This window comes from Anas acuta, chromosome 9 (assembly GCF_963932015.1).
Source record: "Anas acuta chromosome 9, bAnaAcu1.1, whole genome shotgun sequence".
In the NCBI taxonomy this organism is placed as follows: Eukaryota; Metazoa; Chordata; class Aves; order Anseriformes; family Anatidae; genus Anas; species Anas acuta.
Genome location: NC_088987.1, coordinates 6,829,511 through 6,851,907, shown reverse-complemented (window position 1 = coordinate 6,851,907; position 22,397 = coordinate 6,829,511). Strand labels below are relative to the sequence as shown.

General features: G+C 38.3%; 1 protein-coding gene across 1 annotated transcript in view; it reads left to right on the top strand.

Moving 5' to 3' along the window:
- The window catches only part of TBL1XR1 (TBL1X/Y related 1), a 109,500-nt gene that overhangs the window by 79,056 nt on the left and 8,047 nt on the right, over positions 1 to 22,397 (top strand). Inside the window, exons 3-12 of the mRNA XM_068691415.1 lie at positions 9,983 to 10,085; positions 12,773 to 12,918; positions 14,359 to 14,578; positions 16,736 to 16,868; positions 17,071 to 17,212; positions 17,511 to 17,574; positions 17,676 to 17,773; positions 19,559 to 19,619; positions 20,755 to 20,876; positions 21,371 to 21,445. Of these exons, the coding sequence (XP_068547516.1) occupies positions 10,028 to 10,085; positions 12,773 to 12,918; positions 14,359 to 14,578; positions 16,736 to 16,868; positions 17,071 to 17,212; positions 17,511 to 17,574; positions 17,676 to 17,773; positions 19,559 to 19,619; positions 20,755 to 20,876; positions 21,371 to 21,445 (1,119 nt within the window). The 5' untranslated portion in view covers positions 9,983 to 10,027. The remainder of the gene's footprint in view (positions 1 to 9,982; positions 10,086 to 12,772; positions 12,919 to 14,358; positions 14,579 to 16,735; positions 16,869 to 17,070; positions 17,213 to 17,510; positions 17,575 to 17,675; positions 17,774 to 19,558; positions 19,620 to 20,754; positions 20,877 to 21,370; positions 21,446 to 22,397) is intronic.

Here is a 22,397-nt window from a genome sequence, read left to right as displayed (position 1 = left end):
AGAAAAGCAGGGAAGGAAGAACAGAGTGAGAAATTACTGAAGGATGTACAGATAAATTCAGTGCTCTTGCAAGTGTTCTGAGAGATGAATGCAGGAGAACAGAGTTAGTGTGGGCAACATGTGGTGGGGAGGTGAAAAACAGGGCAAATGCGTGACCACAGGCTCAAGATCGCATGTCAGATGAGGAGGTGAAAGCCAGAAGATGGATCACCAGCTTGAAGATAGCAAATACAATGGATAGAAGATGTAAAAGGTTGACAATACTGTGAAATGCAAGAGGAATCCATACATCTTTTGTGAAAAAATCCCTGGTGGAGATAGGGATGCTCTTCTAGGCATGCGGAGATACCTTTCCACAGTTTGCTGTGAGAACTGCAGGTGCTGTTCTGTTACCTTCAGGTAGCAATATAAATATATCGGTCATAACAAACAGAATTGGTGCCAGGCTGCATGGTCACTGAACACCATTCCTCAAAACAACAAAGTTGAAAATCAATTTATTACAAAAGCATGCTAAAACTTCAGTAGTTTGCATTGACAGGTAAGCAGCATTAGTTCAGGATCAGAATGAATCTTCTTTGTAACCCATCAGTATGCAGGTCAGCAGCAGCAGCATAGTGAAAAACTGTGTCACTGTTAGTGCACCAATATCCATCAGCTGAAGCGATTGATGTAGATGTAATCACTGTCTCTAATAGAAGTGAAGTCAGGGTAATGGAACATTGTCACAGGATCAATGTCTCCTGTTTTGAAAATAAACCCCCTCAGCTTTGCCTTTGCATTTATGTACCAGCAGGCGACCATATTATTCAATTCAGTTGACACAGTCCCTTAGAGCTCTGAATGATCTATTGTGGGAACACCAGGAACAACATACTGGAAAAAAAATGGAATGTTCTTGATCAGGCTTACAGGCCATGGGATTCAGTGGGTTTTCCAGCAGTGAAAATGAGAATAAATCAGCTGAAAGCACAAACTTAGCACGGTACAGAGATCATTAACTCCATTTTTAGCTTCAGTAGTTTAATTTCTGCCCATTCTTGATCAAGAAGTTTGAACCATAGCACTTGTGCTCATTTTTTGATGATGTGTAGTCACAAATAGAAGACATTTTTGGATGATGCCCCTCCCCTCCCTTAGTCTCAGCAGAAGCTCTTGATAAGGCTTATTTTGACTGATTCAAGTGCTCTTCTCATTCACTTATTTTCTCTGAAATTCTTACACAGCTTGATCCAAGTGAGGATTAAGGGGTGTGCTCCCACATTCATCCATAATTAATTTTTCACTAGAGCTTTATGCAGCACAGAACATTAGCAGTCCTATATTTGCATGCTTAAAACTGGGTGGATGTTTAAGAGGTGTATTGCATTGGATTTTATGCAACGTAGCAGGTAACACTTATTCCAATTTTATTTTTTCTTTCATTTGATAAATCTATTGCTTTTATATGTCTAGATCCAGAGAATATCAGCAGGTTGCTATTTCAGCACTTATTCAGTGAAGCTGTTTAGCAATTTGACAAAGCTTTCTTGAGGCAGGGTCTATATAGTTGATTGCAAAAGACTTAATTTGTTTAAATTAGGTATTCCTGAGGATTTGTAACTTGGTCTAAAGGGACATGGCCTAAGAATGGAATCTCTGCAACTTGCTTGATACCACTGTTTGTGTGATGGCCCCCCAGTAAGAAATTTTCCATTCTGGGGGCAAATGTGTGTTTCTCAAGTAATGCCAAGCGTTTATCAGGTGCTTCCTTCTCCTGTACAGAATACATACAGGTTAGTTACTACACAGAACCTAGAAGGTGGATTTTGCTGGTCATGTTTTGAAGTAATCCATACTGACCAAAGCTATACTACTGTTTCCTCAGGTAAATGTGCTAATTCTGGTGATCAGTCAGAAGCTAACTGTTTCTAATCCGTTTTAGAAATGCCACATTGCCTGTTTTGATGCCAGGAGCGTTTGGCTAGCTTGTGTACAGGACACTCTAACCATGAAGATCCTTCCTATAGAGCTGCTGGTTCTTCGATCTGAACAGTTGCTTTGGTCTGGATTAGGTGGTCCATCTATACTTTCATGTTTGGTTGTCTTCCCTCATGTCCTCTGAAAAATGGTTTAAGTATTAAAAGAGGGTTGTGACTTTCTAACTAGTACTTCTGGACAGTTTTAATTTAATCCTAGTTTTCCTGCGTCAGTGGATTTGAGCTCTGTTCTTAAAAGCCCCCTCTTTGTCTGTCTTCACTGGAGTGAGACGGGATGTTTGGTTTTGGGATCTTGTGGGGAGTCAAGCAGGGATTGCTTTCATAAAGTATTCAAAATTGGGACAAAACTTTCTTTCTGGTTACTTTGCTGGCATATGGATGTATGTTCTAAGCAGGATTTGACTTCTAAATTTTGAAGGAATAACATTTGGTCCTGAAGAACGATGTATTGAAACTACTTCCATTTCAACAACTATGCAATTATCATTCAGTGAAGTTATTTTGGAAAAAATGCCTATTTTATTTGTCCCCAAAACTGTTGAAAGGTTTTTAAATTACTGGTACGTGATTTCTTGTTGCTATTCTGACATAGGAAATCAGGAGAAAAATCTCCCGCCTGCCTCTCGACATTTCTTCTTGTGGTGCACTGTAACAGGAAAAAAATTTAAGAATCTAAACAGTGCTGAGTAGCAGTAGCTGAAATATCTCCAGTCATTGTAGGGATTTACAAAAAAATGACTGCCAAGAATCACCATCAGATGTCCAGGAAGCTGTGTCTTTAACTCCAGAAAGCACGGAAGTTGCAGCTTTTTAGCCATTGCATGGGAAGTGTGATATTGAATATACTGTCACTGGTCTCTGCTGGAACAGCCGGAATCCCAGTCTCCTGGGTCACACAGCATATGACTTTGGGGAGGAGATTCATAGTTCAGTAATTAAATACTACTTTGCTCTAGGCAAAGCCAACAAATAGGCTTCATCTGCAGCTTATTTTGCAATAGTACTCAGGACTGTGCTTGGTGTTTCTGGGGATTGAGTACTCAGATAAGTAGACAGTAACTGTTATTTTTAGCTGAGGGTTTGGGTGGTGATTTTTTTTTCCCCTTTCAGGGTTGTAATTCTTTTTCTTCAGAAAATTGGAAACTGGCTTTGTCATCTCATATGCTTCATACTCTCAAATTGGCACGGAAAGACAGAGACTGTTGCCATAAATTAGGTCACTAAAGCTGAAGTACAGAATACAAATATTTATTGCCTGAGCTAAGGAAAACAATTCAGATGAGGAAAGGAAAATTTATTTATTTATTTTTGTATTTGGAAATGAAGCTGTGTTTTTGAGATTAAAAGTAAAAACAAAGCACTAGAGTTAAAAGATGAACATGTAAGAAGCATCTCTTGCTCTCTTGCTTCAAATTGCTTTTAAGGAAAACTACCAAAGGTTGACCATACGATAAATCACGAAGAAGGTTAATTAGGTAGAATTACAGATTTATTTATTTTTTTATGCAGGTTGACATTTGACATAGATTATTGAGGAAAAAAAAAAAAAAGGAGAGGGCATTTAAAAATAGCAATTTAGAGATAAAGTAAAAATGCATACAATGAGATAATGTTAAAATGTATTACAACTGAGCTTACACATGTAATTTTAAAAAAGTTTTCCTTTAAATTCTAAAGATTAGAAACAATTCCTAATCACAGATTTATCAGGTAGTTGGAGAATCCTAATAAGGGCTCATTCTTATCGTGTGCTGTCTCTCAAATGAAGATGTGAAAGAGCAAATGGGGTTGTTTAGAGCAATTAGTCAATACAATTAAAAGAAGAAAAAAAACATGTAAAGGATGAGGAAATGTTCATTCTGATTGAAATTAATGTCTAATAATATATGCAGGACATCCAACATCATTTAAAATATGGGGTTCTCAAGTTTGTTTATAGAAGTTTTCCATTATACTGTTTTGAAGCAGTTGCAGATGAAAATCTCTCTGAAACACTTCTTGCTAAGTTTGGAGACAGTTTGGTGTGGAACCGCCGTGCCCTGAGGAAGAGCCCTGGGAGAACGCTGTGAGCAGGAGGGCAGCCAGCGGGAACACTGCTCTGTGGACCTCATGCTAAAACTTCAGCTCTGCAGCCTGCTCATTGTGCGCTTTGTGTCTGAGTGATGTCCTGCTGAAACACCACAAATCCAGGGCTTTGCCCTTTTTGCTTTCTTCATCACGTCTGGTATTGGTGCCTTGTTTTCTTAATCAACCTGGATGGAGGGATGCAGTTGGACAAGAAGTAGAGAGGTCAGTGCATCTGTGCTGTGCCTGTGCTGTTATCTGTCCTCTGAACCACTGGGACAGCACGCGTAGCTGTCAGGTTCAGCAAGAGTAAAGCAGAATTGTAATAAAACTATCCAAAGGACTTGTATGCACCTTCAGGTTGTTGGGAGCAATTAAAAGACTATACGTGTCCAGATCAGTTGATAGAATTTATTTATTTTCGGACTATTATGGTTAAAGAAAAAAAAAAAGGAATATTCTTAAGCAGCAAAAAAAAAAAAGGTACCCCTGTATATGTGTATATATATATGCTGACACACTGTTTGTCAGGTTTCTTACAGAAGAGGGAAAAGGTAAAGGGACTAGTGACAATGTTTTTGTTGTAGATTTTATTGTGTCTGTATCCAGGCTTCTGTTTTCCATGGATAAATGTAGCAGCCTGTTTATATCCGAGCATTAAACATTTTTCAGAGCTGCCCAGAGCATTAGCTGTTCCCTTTAACATATCATATTTGGTATCAAATTAATGATTGGTATGTTTGGGGGAATTATTATTCACAGCAGCCTGCCAGGCTTCTCTGTTATCCTACCTAATTAGGATGTGTTAGAGCCCACCTAAAACTGCAGTACTGTTTTTTCCTTAAGCTGTTGTGTGATGATAGAGTAAATCTAACTGGAGTGAATCTCCTATATGTTATAAAACTGTGATTAAGAGATAAAAAGTGCTAATCTGATGTATAAACTTTCTCTGCCAGCTCACGTTCATTTAAGAAAAAACAACCAACTATTGGGCGAGGTGCCATATCAGATGGTATCTGTTCTCTAGCATTTGGCATGAACCTGGAATAAGAGTACAAAGCTAGCGTAAACATGTATAGTAGAATAATAATTTGTCAGAAACACAGTCAGATTTGTGCTGTTGGGTACCCACTAGTCTGCAGATCCAACATTCATGATAGTGGAGCTTGATCACACTAGAATGGATTCTGCTTGTTACCCGAAACGTTACCCAAAGTATGAAAGCATGAGGATTGTCCTCAAGGGGAGGAGAAGCCCGTGTAAGATGCTGCAGGCTGTTTTTTGACTTACAGTAGTCACATTGCAGAAATACAGGCATGTTTTTGCTAAGTGGAAGCTAAGTTGGAGTTGGTGTGCAGGCTCTGGGACAAGAAACCTGATTTCCTTTGAAAAAAGTATCTTCTAAATGACTTTTTGCTTGATTTCCAGCCATCGATTCACCACTTGATTGAGTTGGGTCAATTTGTCGAAGGCACAGAAGTGCATCGTTTCTGTTTGATACTGATGCGTGATGCACCAAGTTTTTGACTAGATTTTGAGGCCAGTGTTAAGTATGGACAGCTGATTTTTTATTTTGGGGCTGGCATCTTTTGTGCCTGATTAATTTTGGCAGTTCGGAGACTTTCTATAGCAACATTGAGAATGTCCTGGGATACCTTTGATTTGAATTCACTGTAAACCAAGGAAGAGCGTTTGAGGAAAATGTGGAATTGTTATAGAGCTGTGTTGGGCTAGACTGCCCTAGGCTGGAATTTAAAAATGTCACAGTTGGTTTGGAAAAACTTGTATTTTGTTGCCTTCTGGACTAGCGTGTGAGTTTTCAGTGATGTTTCTGTAAACAAATGTTGAAATGCAGGAGGAACAGATGAGCAGGGTGAGCATTTGTGTGCTGGTTTCAGGTGGGTTTGCACTGAACTGGTCCTGGTGTGGTCCCAGGGCCTGAAAGTCCACAAGTGCTTTGGGCATGTTCAGCAAGCCCTTGTGCACATCTTGGGTTCGGTTCTACCCACAAGGATTTGAGCTCACGTGCAGTGGGGCTGCTCCAAGGAGCAGAAGAAACGTCAGGCAAGCAGGAGACTTCCCTTTAAAAACACTCTTGGAACCAGAGCAGTAGTGGGGATGTGTCTGCCTGTTTGCTTTTCCTGTAAACCTTTGGCATGTTTTCGGGAAGACCTGGAATTTTTATTAGGGCCAGAAAAAAGGGCCACAAGAATCTTGATAAATTTTCTGAATGTATTTGGAATATGCGGTCACAAGTATTTAAAAAAAAATTCTAGTGGGCCCTTTGCAAATTAGGCTGGACATGGAAGACTGGTAGGAATTCTGTGTCAGTTCTACTTACTTTTGGATGTTTTTTTTGTCTTTTCTATTATTTAGTTGTATCTAAAATAAAGAGCAATATCAATATGCTATTAATTGCCCCAAACAAGTAGTTAATTGCACACAGAAACAGCAGATTTGGGGGAAATAAAGTGCCATTACTGATGTATATTTGTTAGTACATGGGGTATGTGTGTACATGCATGGGTACATTCATATGTAAAGGTAAATCTATTTCTACCCCTCTGCTTTTTCTTATTTTCAGTCTTCTCTCTTTGTTTCCGTTTATATTTATGTGATGCCACTTGTCTGAAATCTGTCACCTTCTAAACAAACTGAGAAACAGCGAACTGCGGGGCTGGTTGGCGTTGTGGTTGTGGTGGGTCCCGTCTGCACCTGGGGCTGAATGGGGGCTCAGGTTGTTCCTGCTCACTTACTTTCCCCAAAGCCCCACGGGGAGCTCCTGTGGGAAGCTATGGGGCAGCCTGGTCCCCAGGGCTGGTAACAGTGGTGTTGTAGCTTCCCCATCACGCGAAACAGAGGTCACGGCTGCTGCTTCAGATGGCCGCACGACTGGCAACTCAGGCTGGACGTGGCCACGCTACAGGGCCTGCTGCTGGGGGAGCCTGGCTTGACCTGCTGCTGTCAGCCTGGCATCAGCCTCGCGTGTGTCAGAGGGGGAGAGTTATCCTGTCCCCTCCTGTCATGTGGCTGCTGTCTCTCTCCTCTCTTCAGTTTGACAGCTTGCTTTGGGGATGGAAGGAGGCTCTTTGGCTTTGCTCTTCCTTCCACAATTCCTCCCTTGGGTGCCATGGGTGTGCCATGGCTCTTGTGGGGAGAGGGCGCTAGGAAAAGGCTTTGCAGGACAAATAAACAAGCATTGGAAAAATGGATAAAGCAATATCTTGATTTAAAAAAAAAAAAAAGGGAAACTTTTGCAGCCTTTTCAGTTTCATGCCCTCATCAGGCAAGCTGTGTATTTATTTAACACATTTCTGTATTTTTGGAGTTGTTACCGTACCAAAACCAGTGTTACACTGCCACCTCTTGATAGCTGGGTAGGAAAGCAAGTTTCTAGGAGCTGAGTGGCCGTACTTGTCCTTACCTTACCAAGCAGCTTGTTTAGAAACACTTTGAACCAGCCTTGAAAAATTACACTCATTTGACTTGGACAGGGTGAATAAGACTTTTGAACGACAAGTGAAATGTTAGCTTTTTCTGTAGTTATCCAGCTACGTTGCATGTGACAAGCAAATTTGTGGCATTTCAACAATTCTGCTTTGAGCGGGGGAGCCCTTTTTATTTTAATAATATGTATCTTTTCTATGTAGCACGTAGTGCTCGTATCTGCTTCTTGCATCTTGATCCATCTTTCTGGATGGCACCGTGAGATTTTAAAAATCAGTAACAGACTCATGTCACAGACAATGCTGTTTGTGTGTTTCACATAAAAAGCCTTCTTACAAGCCTTTTTAAATTTAATTACCTTTTAATTACCTTTATTTATTTATTTTTTTGTTTCTGAAGGATATTGCTTCTGCAGAACTTTTCTGCAATGAGAAGTGTTTAAAGATGATTTGTACCAGGCTTGACAACAAGAACTGGTTGCTAATGCATGAAATGGCTGAAAATGGCATTCATTTCACACGCTGCTCAATAAGTGATTCCCCAAAATGTGCAGTAATTTTGCCAGGTATACGCTGTATGCCTGGCACCACCAGGGGCTCTGCATGGGGGTAGTGTGAGCATAGTACCAGCGTACCTTTAAAAGTTGAGCTGCACTAGCAAAAAGTTTTACTGGAACCAGTTATATTCTTCCCTTAAATAGAAATGATAAGATTCTCCATAGCTCTGCCTTTTTGTTTATTTCCTTAAGAAACTCCGAGCATCTTGCTCCCTTCCCTAGCACAGCCCTCAAGCCCAGGCCTCGCAATGAGTGTTGGAAGGCACAAGGCCGGGTTTGCCGTGGCCGCCTCCAGCCTGGTTCCCGGCTCCCTGTCTCCCAACCCCAATGTTCTGCGCTCCCCTTTGGCTCTTTGGGGTGTCCCTGTGCCCTGCAGCCCTGCCTGGTTTCAGGCAAATGCACCCCTTTGGTGCCCAAATTGCCTGTAGCCTCTCTGTTTGTGGGGGAGCTCGGCTGGGCCTCTTCTCTCCCAGCCGCCATGGCTGTGGAGCCTCGTCCCTGAGAGCTCTCCCCTGTCAGATCCACTTGAAATGGGATGGTGAAGTTCAAAAGTTAGATGTTGAGAGGCGGCGTGGTTATTTTGTCCTGTTTCCTTGGGGAATCTTGCTGGGAAAAAAAATGCCTGGAAGCAATATGTAAAGCCTTCTACTATTTGGCAGCCCTGTGATGCAAGTCAGTCTTTAGTTGCTGTGTACTGCTGCATTCACGGCTTTCCCGCTTGGAGCAGCAGCAGCAAATGAAGCTGATAGTTAACACCAAGAACTTATTAGACATTTTTTATTATTACTTATTTAAATGAGGTCCAGTCAAGCTTTGTCCAATAACAGTAGGGAAGTCACCTTCTCTGACTTCAGTCAGAAAATGATGGTGGCGGCTGGCTGAAACACTTGCAGGGGCCTGCTGGCTGGCATGAGGTGCCAGGCAGTAGGGGCAGGAGGTGCAGTGCACCTTATTTCATACTCTTCTGCCAGCTGACGTCTTTCTGTGTTTGCTTGGTTTTACGGAAATACCAGGATTTTAACTTTCAGACATTCAGAAGTCAGGAGAATGTTCTCAAAAATGAAGCTTAAAGTAAGGAGGAATAAAAAAAAAAAAAAGTATGGCCTTATTTTCATGTTTTAAAGGCTCTTGATGCTTTTTATTTTCAAAATTTGTCATCAAAAGTGTATATATTCTGATGCATTATTTCTCTTGCTAAATATTTACTTTAATTAAAATAGAGCAAGATCCTTGTGTGTACGTATATACCTGTGTATCTGTTTATATCCATAGATATTCTTAAAGCATTGATTAATAGCGTGGAGAAGTGATTTTACTAAAAAGGTTCTGCTTAAACTTTGTCTCTAATTTTAAGAATTATTTTTGCAAAGCATAAATATACGGCCGAGGCATTTTCTAATTTTTAGTGGAAAATATGGGCTTTCTTTGAGCATATACAGTGTTGTAGCCTATGTTGTACAATTTTCCTAGAGCAGGAGGACCTGAAAATTGAAGCAGATTAGAAGTAAAGGTGAGAAATTGCCTGGATACCAAAGTGAAAACAAGTGCTCTTTGTTACCCAATATAGAGAAATCCAGATTTTGAAAAATGTATTTCCTAGCAATACTGTTGATTAGGTGGAACTCACTTGATTATTTGTTTAAAGACCTGTGAAATGAGGCATTTTTAATATCGGTGTTAAGAGGAATGCTTTCTCAGTTCATACCAATTTACGTCATTTGGGAATCTGGCCCCTCAGTATTTAATTTACTGACCTTAATGTTGCTGAGAGATAAATGATGTTTTAACGGCTATGGTAGACTTACTCACATTATCAAATAAAATCATTGTCTGTGCTGCCAAGGAGCTACTTAGTTTATAAATATAGCATTTGTTGAGAAATATGTTTTAGTTGTTAAAAAAAAAAATGTCTAATTGACCTACTTTTTATTTTTAGGGTTGTGTCCTTTGTCGTGACCTCATGGTTTAACTGGGAATAAAGATGAGTATAAGCAGTGATGAGGTTAACTTCCTGGTATATAGATACTTACAAGAGTCAGGTGAGTTATGTTTTTTTCCATTTTTTTTTTCAATTATGAGTGTTCTAACAATGCTTAATTTATTTGGTTTTCATACGCAACCGACTTTAGCCAATGCCAAGTTATTTAATTATTTTGCCAGTAGGCATGTGCTTCTGTCTGAACTGTTTCTTGGTGTTTCTTCTCAACAAGAGAGTGAACTCCTGCCAAGTTACCTTCTGTAACTTAATCAGATTTAGTCGTTTGGAGATTTCAGATGGCAGTCAACCAAGGACTCACTTGATTACTAGAAATGCTTTTTCCTGGTGATCCTTTTTAGCTACAGGTTCACAACGACACTTCGCACCATATTCTTTGGAGGGGAGGAAGGATGACAACCAAAAATACAGTTATTTCATGCTCTGTCATGAAGTATGCAGGATGGTGCTCCCATGAGCTGGTGTTGTATGACCAAACTTATTGCTTGACTATGACTGTGGAAGGGCAGATGTTGCTGTATTTCAAGGGAAAAAAATGGCAGCTGTGACTGTATTACTGGTATCATTTAAATATACATACAGATGAACAGCTTTATTTTTTTTATTTTTACAAGTATGACTTGGATTCTGAAAAGCCTTCCCAAAGGACACTTTCTTGGAAGGTTTTCTCCTTCTGTGTAAGGCTAGCCAAAGTCTCTGGCTTCTTAGGAGGAAGAGCAAAACAGATGAATATTGTCAAATTTGCAAATAATTTTTTTTCCTGTCATTTTTATCTGAACTGTTTCTGCAAAACATGAGCAAGAATACTGTAGTGATGATATGATCCCCTTGGCTTATTTTAAAAAATTCCAAAAGCGCAGCAGTTGGGGTTGCATGTTTGAGTTTCTAGATGTGACCATATGGCTGCAGTGGTTTTTGTGGTGGTGGATGCTCTTGAAACTAAGACTAGAAACAACATTAGCTTTTACTTACAGCTATGATATTGATTGCTTAAAGCAGTCTACGTTTAGAATAGGCAAAATTGACTGGAAATCAGGACGTGCTCCAGTCTTTGAACAAATGAGGATTGTCAGCTAGCAGGAGGGAATATGGTTTTAGCAATATATAATAGAAGTCTGTGTTTAAAATCAGAAGTAAACTCAAATCTTAAGGTAATCATAGTTCAAGGAATCAACTTCAGTATGCATGTTACTTTTCAGCATCTACTGATTATTAGTTTTCTGTTGTTGATGGGTGGCTTCAAGACTTCTTTAAAACTTGTTTGACGGTTATGCGTCATAAAATCATGTGTATGATAAAAATAAATTCAATGTTAAGAACCCTTTTACCCAAGTTTGTTCTGGTGAGTTTTTACTGAGTAACTGTTGAGATTACTAGAGTTTTGTGAAGAAAAGAATCCAAGAATTTTAGGAATAGTGGGGTAAAATAAAACAAACACATTTTACTAGTTTTACCAGATGAGTGGAATTCTTTGCTCCAGGTGATTAGTTTAACAGGTTTATTATTAGATTCTCAGATTCTATCTGTTTTTCAAATCTCATCCTAGCACATTGCTGGTGACCCTGACCTGAGGACAGGTGAAACCTTTTTGATGATGAGAGAGGCTAAACCTTGATTATATATACATATTATTTTTGCACTGGCACAGGATAGATGTTTGGTGTTGGTAAATAATGTCATAGATAACTAACTCTTAAGGGTTAGAAGTAATTGGCTTTTCTTATATTTCTATGCAGGCGTCAGTAACCAGTCATGCCTTGTAGATGTGTTTGTAAACATACATGTTTTCTTTGAGTACTTACCTGCAGCTGTCTTATTTTTGCTCAAAAGAGGTTTTGTGACTTTAACACCCCAAACCTCTCCTTCAGAGCTGGTGGAGGCTGATGCAACATCTGTCCACAGCTTATAGACTTCTCATGTTGAGACACAGACGCACCAGAAATAGTGGTGGATGGCAGGGTTTTTCAGTCTCTGTCAGAAGAAAGAAGAAACTCATTGTTCCACCTGAATTTGCAGAAAGCAATTATACATTCCTGTTCCACTTGCAGATTGCTTTTGTCAGAGAAGCCAAACTTAAAAATTGCTTTATCTTCATTTGAAAGTTTGTAGGCAAGTTCTTAGTTATCTGCCAGGATAAAAAAAAAAAATAAAAAATTATATGACAGTAAAGTTAATTTGCTGAAACAATTATTTTTCTCTAGGTTAAATTTGTGTTTCCAGGGCAATTAAATAAATAGGAAGCAGCCACCAGTGCTGCACCATAATGTGCTTGTCACTTCTTAATCAGCACACAGTACTGGTGGAGTTCTAAGTGCTAAAACATGCACAGTTATGACAGCACCGTAACATGAACTAAATTCTGCTCTACGTACAGATTCATTTTATTTTCATGGGTAACAAATCACTGAGAAAAAAATAACAACTGCATCTATTTAAATAAAGCTGTCTATTTATATTTTATATTTTTATACTTACGCATAAATGTTTTGCCAGTGGTAAAATTAATAATTGCTGTGCTTATATACAAACTTAGTTTTTGTATTTTTTATACATTTAAATTAGAAGCATTAAGAGGGAAACAGAAGTGTTATGATGAGCTTTTCATATTTTGTAAGCGTGCTATAACTTTGTAAAACTTGCTTAGATTTGTAAACAGAAGATCTTACTGTTCTTTGGTGAGTAGCATTGTCCATCTATAAATCAATTCTGGTGTTTTTGCCTTGTCTTTAGGGTTTTCCCATTCAGCATTTACCTTTGGTATAGAGAGCCATATCAGCCAGTCCAATATAAACGGTGCTCTGGTGCCACCAGCTGCTTTGATTTCCATCATCCAGAAAGGTCTGCAGTATGTAGAGGCAGAAGTCAGTATTAATGAGGTAAGCAGGCTTTGCCTACAGGAGCATTATGTCCTTGCTTGCAGTAAGTTTCAATGCTAGTATTTTTTCTTAACTTTCTTGTATCCTATTTATTTACTTTTACTTCAGATTCCTCACTGCTGGTGTTCACCATGACTCCAGTGGTGGAACCAGAATGGAGTGACATAACTGGGTAGGGGTTCTGCCCTGTGCAGCCACACAACACCAGGCATGGTGTTCTGGCTCATTGCTTAAAGGTCCGTTGTCTGTAGAGTTTTTACCCTAATATAATGTTGCAGTAAATCCAGAAAAGTGCAATAAAGTAATAATTGAGACGAGTAACCTCTTACTTTGTGTTTTCGTAGACTTTCGCTAGGGAGGGAGGAGAGCACTCCGCAGCTCTCGCTTGGGTGACTTGTTATAATGAGATAATGAGAGCCCAAAGGCAAGATTTCCAAATAGAGAAATGGTTTCAGTCTGTGGCAGAAAGGATGAAGTATGCCAGTTTGCTTTTTGCCTCTGCTGGCTAATTCATCTTTGAATAGGATCTATTGAACTTGATGTTTAAATGGTTATTCCATCAGCACAGAAAGCGAGGTGTCTCCCTGCTGGAGACTGCAGATTCTCACCCTCAATTTCCATTCTTATTTATGCCTGGAAGGTTAGCAGCTTTTGTGTGTGCCAGTTCTATTACAGAAGGAAACAATTTTTCCACTAATTCTATCTTTCCAGTCTCCCTTATGTCTTTTGTTTATGTGTTGTTTTCATAGTCCCAATGAGGCAAATCCTTTCCCTTAGGAAGCCTCAGAAAAATAAACCAAGTGATCAGAATAAAAGAAGGAGACCCTATATTTATCACAAGGAATCCTTCTAGGTCCTAAAAATAGATCCTTGCAAAGCCCTAGCGTATGTATAAGGGTATTTTTAACTGGGTCTTGTCCATTTCAGGATAAAATTCTTCTTTGTTGTTTGAAAGCATGCCAACACTGTTTAAAAAAAGGAAGAAAAGTAGTGAACTCTCCAGATAATATGTTTATGGAAAGTATTAGTCTAATAAGATAGAATAACTTCACAAGCCAGTGACCTGACTTGCAATGTTTGCTGCTCTTCAAACAAACCATTAGACTTTGTTACAACCACTCATGTTTGAAATCATATTCATAGATAGCTTACAGAATTTTTTGCTTTAGCAGACAACTTAGCAAACCTGAAGCATATAAATTTCAATTCCAGAACCTCTGCCAGAGGCCTGCAGTGGCTTTTTTGCATATTTATGGTGGCCACTTCATTTTAGAGTAAAATTCCAATTCTAACCACAGAAATGATGAGAAATCACTTCCAGCACCATTTGTAAACTGTTGCCTTCTTACTGTATTTTGTTTATATTAGAATTTTTGCCAGTTATGCTAATTCATATTTGATATTGTCTTTTTTTCCTTCTCTCCCTCTGCTGTGATTTAGGATGGTACCTTGTTTGATGGTAGGCCGATAGAGTCTCTCTCACTGATAGATGCAGTGATGCCTGATGTGGTACAGACAAGACAACAGGCCTACAGAGATAAACTTGCACAACAGCAGGCAGCAGCTGCTGCAGCCGCAGCTGCAACTAACCAACAGGGATCAGCAAAAAATGGTGAAAATACTGCAAATGGGGAAGAGAACGGAGCACATACTATAGCAAGTAAGTTGAGACAAATTAACTTGGCCTAACTAAACCCTCCGTCACAACCCTCCATGGCAGGGAGTTGGAATTAGATGATCTTTAAGGTCCCTCCCAACCCAAACCATTCTGTGATTCTATAATACATCGTTTCCTTCTCTTTTTTCATACAACTTTTTCACGTGCCTTAGTACTAGCTAGCAGAGAATGTGATAAATGTGTATAGCTACTAGTAACCCTTCAACTTGCAAAGAATACTTTCTTTGCAAGTGATACTTTAATAGTATCTCACCTTTGACTGTCCCTGCTTTGATGTTCGGAGTTGTAGGAGGAGGTGTGAACTTCTGAATTCATTGGTTTACAATGTACCATTGACCAGTCTTTCACTTTCAGTACTGCTACTTCTCTGTCATTTGAAGATTTTCCACAATGCCCTGGGAGCTCTTAAACTGAAGAGAAAATGTCGGAGACAATTCTTTAAATATTACACCTCCCCAGCCCTGAGCCCTGTACAAGGAGCAAGGAGAGGAGCCTGCTTGCCCTTAGCTGGCTAAAACACAGTACTGCTTGTCATGCTCCAGCAAGCACTACTTCTGCCAGGTTCTGCTAACCAACTGAATCAGAGATCTATAACTAATTCTCTGTTGGACAGACTTCCTTGTCATGCTGAGAAGATTGTGGTTGCCTAGACAAATCCTGTGTCCTTTGTCTTATTTTAGCAGTATCAGTTTTCGTGATTCGCTATGCAGCATTACACTGCATGGTTTTAATTGTGACGGGTGAAACAAGTGAATTTTATTTGTCATCAGTGGTCAAAGGAGCATAACTTACAATCAGGCTTATTATAGAAAAGTTAAGGTAAGACATCAAAATTAGGTTCTGAAAATATTATTCTGGAAGCCTGAATTTGAGTTGAGAGCAGGAGTTACAGCTTCTGCTGTAACAGTTCCTAAAGAAAAGGCCTTTTTGAGAGAATATTCATATCAGGCCATGTACAAGTTCTACATTTTACAACTGGATTTTTTTTTTTTTCATTATTATGTATTATAGGTAAACTTAGAAATATGATCTTTGGTTTAAACAAATAAGCTCTCAACTTTGGTGCTTTCATTTAAAAATCTTCTAAGATTTGATTGTGAATTGTGAACTGGAATGAGTAAGCTTAAACTTGAGATCTCAGCTCCTGTTAAATGTGATATACCAGCAACCCCTACTGGCTGGAACCTTGAATTATACTAGCATTGATTCTCTTTAATTGAGACAGGGTTTTATATGGTACTGTGTCTTAAAAATGCTCATGTTCTAATAGCTTTTTCTGTTTTCTCACACATACAAACAGTGACAGAAACCCTTAATGTTAAATTAAGCAATAAATGTGAAATAGTTTATTTAATCACAGTGAGTAAATACGGAGCAGGTGAACTGTTTAGCCTTTTTTATATTTTGCATTTATCCTCAGTGTGAAAATATTTTTAATAATAGAAAATGATTGATGATAGCTGGCAAGAAAACTGTTTTGTCAGTTGAATTACCCCCAGTACATTTTACAAAACAAAATGGATTCAACATCCCTTCCACACAAAAAGCTATGTATTGCCTCAATTTTGCAGTAATTGCCAATGCAGTTTAAGAAGCTCTGTTAGCAGTTTGCCATATCACCAAATGTTACTATATTTAATCAAAGCCATTTTAGAAGTGAAGTGTCAGAAGTGTTGCTTTAAAACCTGTTTGAATTCTCTGATGATTTCTGAATTTGATTTTTGTAAACTAATGTGCCATAAACGTATTTTTGAAGTACGAGATTAACTAGCAGCATATTGTACTAAGCAAGATAGTTCCTGAAAAACTGTGAGTACTTTTAAAATCGGCATTTATATTTTAACATAAAGTTATTTTTGGCATCAAATTTTGAAGTTTCATAAAAAAGTCCATTTGGATGCTGAGGTTTAGAAGACAGGTTTCTCACTTTATTTTTCCAAGTTCCAATTTATGAAGTACTATAAACAGATTGGGATTTTTTTTTTTTAAAGGAATGTAGCAGCTTTGTCAGCTTTGGTCCATATACACTGTGAATTAATTGTACTTAGTCCAGAAGAATCCTAATCATACAGTAATTAAACTGTATTATCCCAAAATATTGAAATCTACCTCTCTCTACTGTTGTTTCCCATAATGCAGATAATCACACAGATATGATGGAAGTAGATGGAGATGTTGAAATCCCTCCCAACAAAGCAGTGGTACTGCGTGGCCATGAATCTGAAGTATTCATCTGTGCCTGGAATCCCATTAGTGACCTTTTGGCCTCAGGGTATGTGCTGCATTAGCTATGGATATACATAATATTGATGTTCATTGATGTACTTTTGTATGGGTATAGTAACAAGTTAAAAGAATTCCAGCCTCAATGCCCTCTAGATCAAATGCCACAACGTTCACTGGTTTGAAAGGAAGACCTTTTTAATTGAAACAAATCACAGAGAAGGGTAATAATCCTCATAACTGTTTTGTAGATCCGGAGATTCAACAGCACGGATATGGAACCTCAGTGAAAACAGCACAAGTGGCTCTACGCAGCTGGTACTTCGACACTGTATACGAGAAGGAGGGCAGGATGTACCGAGCAACAAAGACGTGACATCACTGGACTGGAACGTAAGTCAAAACAACAGTGCTCAAAGTACTGCAAGAAAATTGTACCTACAGTTTTGCATAGTCAAATTTTAAGTGACAGCAACTATGCGTCATCTGTAGCTGCACACAAAGTATATCTCACTTTGAGTTGCATTGTAATTGCTTGTGTTGTACTTTGGGGACTTCTTTTTAATAATTGTAGTCTGTGGAATAAATATCATCAGTCTTATGCAGATGTCTTCTACCTGAAATTTGCTTTGTGCTCCTTAACTTTGAATTATACAGTAAAATTAAATCAAAATAACCTTTTTGCTGGCAGAGTGAAGGTACACTTCTAGCAACTGGTTCTTACGATGGCTTTGCAAGGATATGGACTAAAGATGGTATGTGAAATACTTCTTAATTTCCAGTATTTTTCCTTTATTGTGGTTCACAACATAGCTTTTTATTTTTTTAATGTATTCATATCAATATAAATTTTCAGGTAATCTTGCCAGCACCTTAGGGCAACATAAAGGTCCTATATTTGCGTTAAAATGGAACAAGAAAGGAAACTTCATTTTAAGTGCAGGAGTGGACAAGGTGAGATAATCTTTGGTAAAATTAAAATTCTTTACTTCACCGTTATAATCTAATTGTAAACATAATAACAAAGCTGTAGAAAGTAAATAACTAAATTTAAACTAAAGGCATGGGACGTAAATATGTACTTACGAAGAAGTTGTTATGCTAGCTATGTTTCACTGTGTTTTATAATAGTTTATTGAAATACTTTAATTCATTAGATTTTAATGTACCTGGGTCTCTTCCCAATTAGGTTAGTGTAAGCTGCAAAGTAAGTGCATTGAACGTAGTAACATTAAACCTTTGGAAAACCAAATCAGGTACAATTTAGTGAAGCATTTGATGCAAAGCCTCAGAAAAAAATCGTAGTAGAGGAATAGATTCAGGCTGATTTGGTTATCATTCAAGCTTGAAAGTGATTAAAAAGGTTAGAGCTGGAACATAAGAAAAGTCAATATATTTGATTGGGAGGTGCTCGTAGCATAATGCCGTGAAGCCCATTGTTTAACTATGATTTTATTTCATGCCTCTAAACAAACTTAAAGACTCACAAGGTCTTTAAGTTCAAAGCTGCAGTTAGTGTGAGAGATTTTATAAATGGTAGGAAGGATACAATAATGATGAAGAACAGACCTAAGATGAGGTCAAAGAATAATAAAAGTTGTTTAGTTTTTCCTGTTTATAACCGATACAGGGTGCAGAAGTAAGACCACAGTTCTGCAATACTTGAAACTGGCAGTACCCTTTAAAGCAGTAACAGACTCTCATATATTTTCCTCTCTTTATATGGCTGTTTTTCCCCACATTGACTTAACTGGTTTGCCTTAGTGCCCAGCTTTATAAATGCTTGTGCTGGCACAAAGGAATGAAAAAAGTAAATGTTTCAAAGCATGGAAAGGATGGGTTTCTTCTTTTGACAGCTCTGATGGCTCATGCCAGTTTTTACATTTTTGTGGGGATGTAAAAGATGTAAACCTCTACCTTTGTGGGGCTTCAGCTTTAATTTGCAGAAAAATATGCTGGAGGAGATAAAAGCCTCATTGTTTCAGTCAATAAGACTCATTGGACAAAGCAGCTGAGATGTTGCTTTGAAAAATACTCTGCGTTAGCAGAAAGATTGGCTCAACCTTATGTTTCTTTTTCATAAATAACTTGTGGTCAGTTCATGCTTCTGCTGACTTCAGTCTCAAAATTTTCATTGATCAAAAATTTTCATTGATAAGGTAGATCAGGAATATTGGTATGTAATATATTGATTATGAAATACCAATTATACTACGAAGTTTTCTTTTATCAGAAAGATAGCAGGAGTATTGGCAGAGAAGGACTCAGAACAAGAACAAAATTACACCGCAAAATCTGAAAGAATCTGAAAGATTTGGTTTATGAGGCTGTGTGTGTATAAAGAGCTCCATAGGGACAAACAAGGATTTGAAATGACAATTTGAATATGCAAGTATCTGAAATTAAATTAACTGTGTGGAGTGGATTAGAAGAATATAAGTAGAACTGAAGAGAGATATTTATTTAAAAAACAAAACAAAAAAACACAAACCCCTTCTTCCCTGTAGACCCTAAGATGTTATGATAAAACACCTGTTTAGGTGTTAAGGTTCTCTTCTGTTGTCTGTAGATCTACCACTATTTCCTTCAGTAGTGGATAAAACACTAGAAACATTTAATTGTGTAGGTGAGGGCAGTGGGGAGTAGGCTGGGTAATTTGATACGTGTGAATGGTGGAAGTTGTGGAAAATTAGCAAGTTGTACAACTTTGTTTATTGTTAATTTATCTGTTTAATACAGACCACAATTATTTGGGATGCCCACACTGGTGAAGCCAAGCAGCAGTTTCCATTTCATTCTGGTAAGTATAGATTTTGCTTATTCAGGTTTGTCATCTGGGGAAAAAAAAAAAAAAAGGTATTTATTTAAAAAATAAAGTGTACTCCATTTTAAAGTCTTACAGGCAGCCTTTGGATACTGACTCTCTTATTTGTAGTCTCATCTAGTTTTAGAACTTTATAACTCATAATTTTATTTCTGTTACATGGAAATCATAAGAGACAGTCCAGGTTTTAGCAACTTGCTGCAGTACAGGGGCAGATATCAATTGGTTGGGCCTCAGAGGATTTATGTTTATCAGCCAAGGACTCTATTCATCACCTTCCTGCTACAGTAATCCCATCTCCACATCCCATTGTTCTTTACTTCCCGCTGTGCCATCCCCAATTTGTTTGGACACAAACCAGCTAAAGGCTGTTCACCGGCCAGCTGGGATGAGAGCGCTGCCATTCGGGGAGGTCAGACAAATTGCTCTGTGGGCTGCATGCTGTGCAAGCCTGCCGGAATCAGCTGGAAAATAGAGCGAACAACAAACAAGTTATTGAAAGGCCTTTAAGAAATGTGTCTCGTTTCTACTTTTTATTCTACTTGTCCCGTGTTTTTGGTGGCATGACAACAATCAAGAAAATCAGTTCTTGGTAGCACACAGAATTGTTTGGAGTGTATCTGTTGTAAATATCGCAGCTTGGCCAAGTGGTATATGTGGACTATAATTAAGCCTACTGTTAAAACACCTAAATATGTTGAAGTTAAAAAACTCATACCACCTTTCATTGTCTGCCATCTGTGAGCACAAGCATGCACTGTTGGTGCAGATGAGCTCATGTGTGACTGTGCTAAGCTGAGGGAACCTGTTTCTGATGTGGACTCTGGAGATTTATTTGTAGATAACTATCGCTTATTGTCTTGCTGTTGTCTTCTACATGAGAGTTTCGTTTCAGATAAATAGTTTTAGTGACTATCAAATTTTGTCTCATTTTTCTTTGGAAGATTGGTTTTGGCTGCATTTCACATTGTTCTGAGTGTTTGACTGTCTTTAAGAACTTCTATGCAATCAACAGTTGCTTCCTGTTGACATTTGTAGTAGTGCATGCTGAATTTGTAAAGCAAATTTCTGCAGAATACATGTCATAGTTTTACATATCTTGTTCTTTTAGCACCAGCATTAGATGTTGATTGGCAGAGCAACAACACATTTGCTTCTTGCAGTACAGATATGTGTATTCATGTCTGTAAACTAGGACAAGATAGGCCCATCAAAACCTTCCAGGGTCACACAGTAAGTACTGGAAAATGGCAGATTACTGCATGGTATTTTTATTAATTAGAGGTTGGTGGGAGGGGGGGAGTGTCAATATTTTGCAAGTATACAGCACTTGCATAATGGCTGGTCTTTGGCAACAAGTGATGGATATATCTGTGGGTAACTGTAGCTAACATCATATGGTGAAGTGTCATTAGAACAATACTTAGTCCTATGTGCAGCCTCTTACTAGGATTGCATACTAAAGGTGAGCTTTTGAAGAAGAAACACATTAACTTTAGGCTTTACTATGTATCGTGCATGTTGTGTAAGAGTATGTAAGGGAAAATGTGGTGAACTGGCAGCAAAAAGATATTCTTGAAGGGTAGGCTAGGAATGAAAATTAACTACTAAAATACTAGTAATAAGTTGTATTATGCAAATACAACTGCTGCCCAACTTTGTCTTTTGTGTGTTGTCATTTGTAACGGAAGTGAAGACTTCAACTTATTCTCACTGTTCAATTTTAGAATGAAGTAAATGCAATCAAATGGGATCCAACTGGTAATCTTCTGGCATCCTGTTCTGATGATATGACTCTAAAGGTAATGGGAATTTTGGTAACGGCTGTTTTAGGGTCCTGCAATATGCACATTAGCTTGGGCAGTCCAGTGACATCATTGTACTTTCCATATCATCTAATATTTATTTTTTTTTAATATAACAAGAACAGGCAATCCCAACAAATCTTTGTTAATCAGAGCCAAGCTTTGGTCCAGAGAACTTGTTACAAGCTGCCACCCTGAGACTTGAAGCGTGATTTATTAGGTGCTTTTAGCTGTTTACAAAATTAGGTCGTTAATCATTAAGCTGTCACACTTGTTGGTTGCTTTTGGTTAACAGGAATAGTTGGAATGCATCTAATGTGTAACACACACAGGAATGGGTGACTAGGTCCTTTCCTAGTTTACTTCTGTTTTCCCTTTCTTTCTAGTCAAAAGCTGTAGCATATTGTTCCTTTTAAGTCTGTGTGTACTCCCTTGTTTTTCCGATTCAGCCAGTCATTCTACAGTTTTAATTGCCACAACAAGTTTTCCCCAAAATAATTAACATGTAAATCTTAATTAAATTAAGTTACTGTGTTTGTTGAAGGCTAGCTTAGAGGAGTTGGAGTCCTAAGTCCTCCTCTGTGCAAAGTAATGAACAAACACCTGCCAGTGCAAATCGTTATAAGCCAAGAAAATGCCATGATGGTTTTTGCAGTATGCATCTACTGCTTTGTACAAAAACAGCATTTTTCTTTACTGTCCCTTTATTTTACTCAATCTGTGTAGCAAGGAGTTCATTTAAAAATAAGACTGGGATATTTTGTCAACTCAGACATGAATGTATACATACTGCTCTTCTCATTGTAGCGTTTGTTATTATCCCTGTATTTTTCAAGTGGCTTGTAGTTAGCACATGCAGACTGGTTTCAATAGACAATACCTTTATTACTTATTAACCCCATCAAAGAGGCGAGGGAGCTGAAATACTTCTAATACTTCTAATAATTAC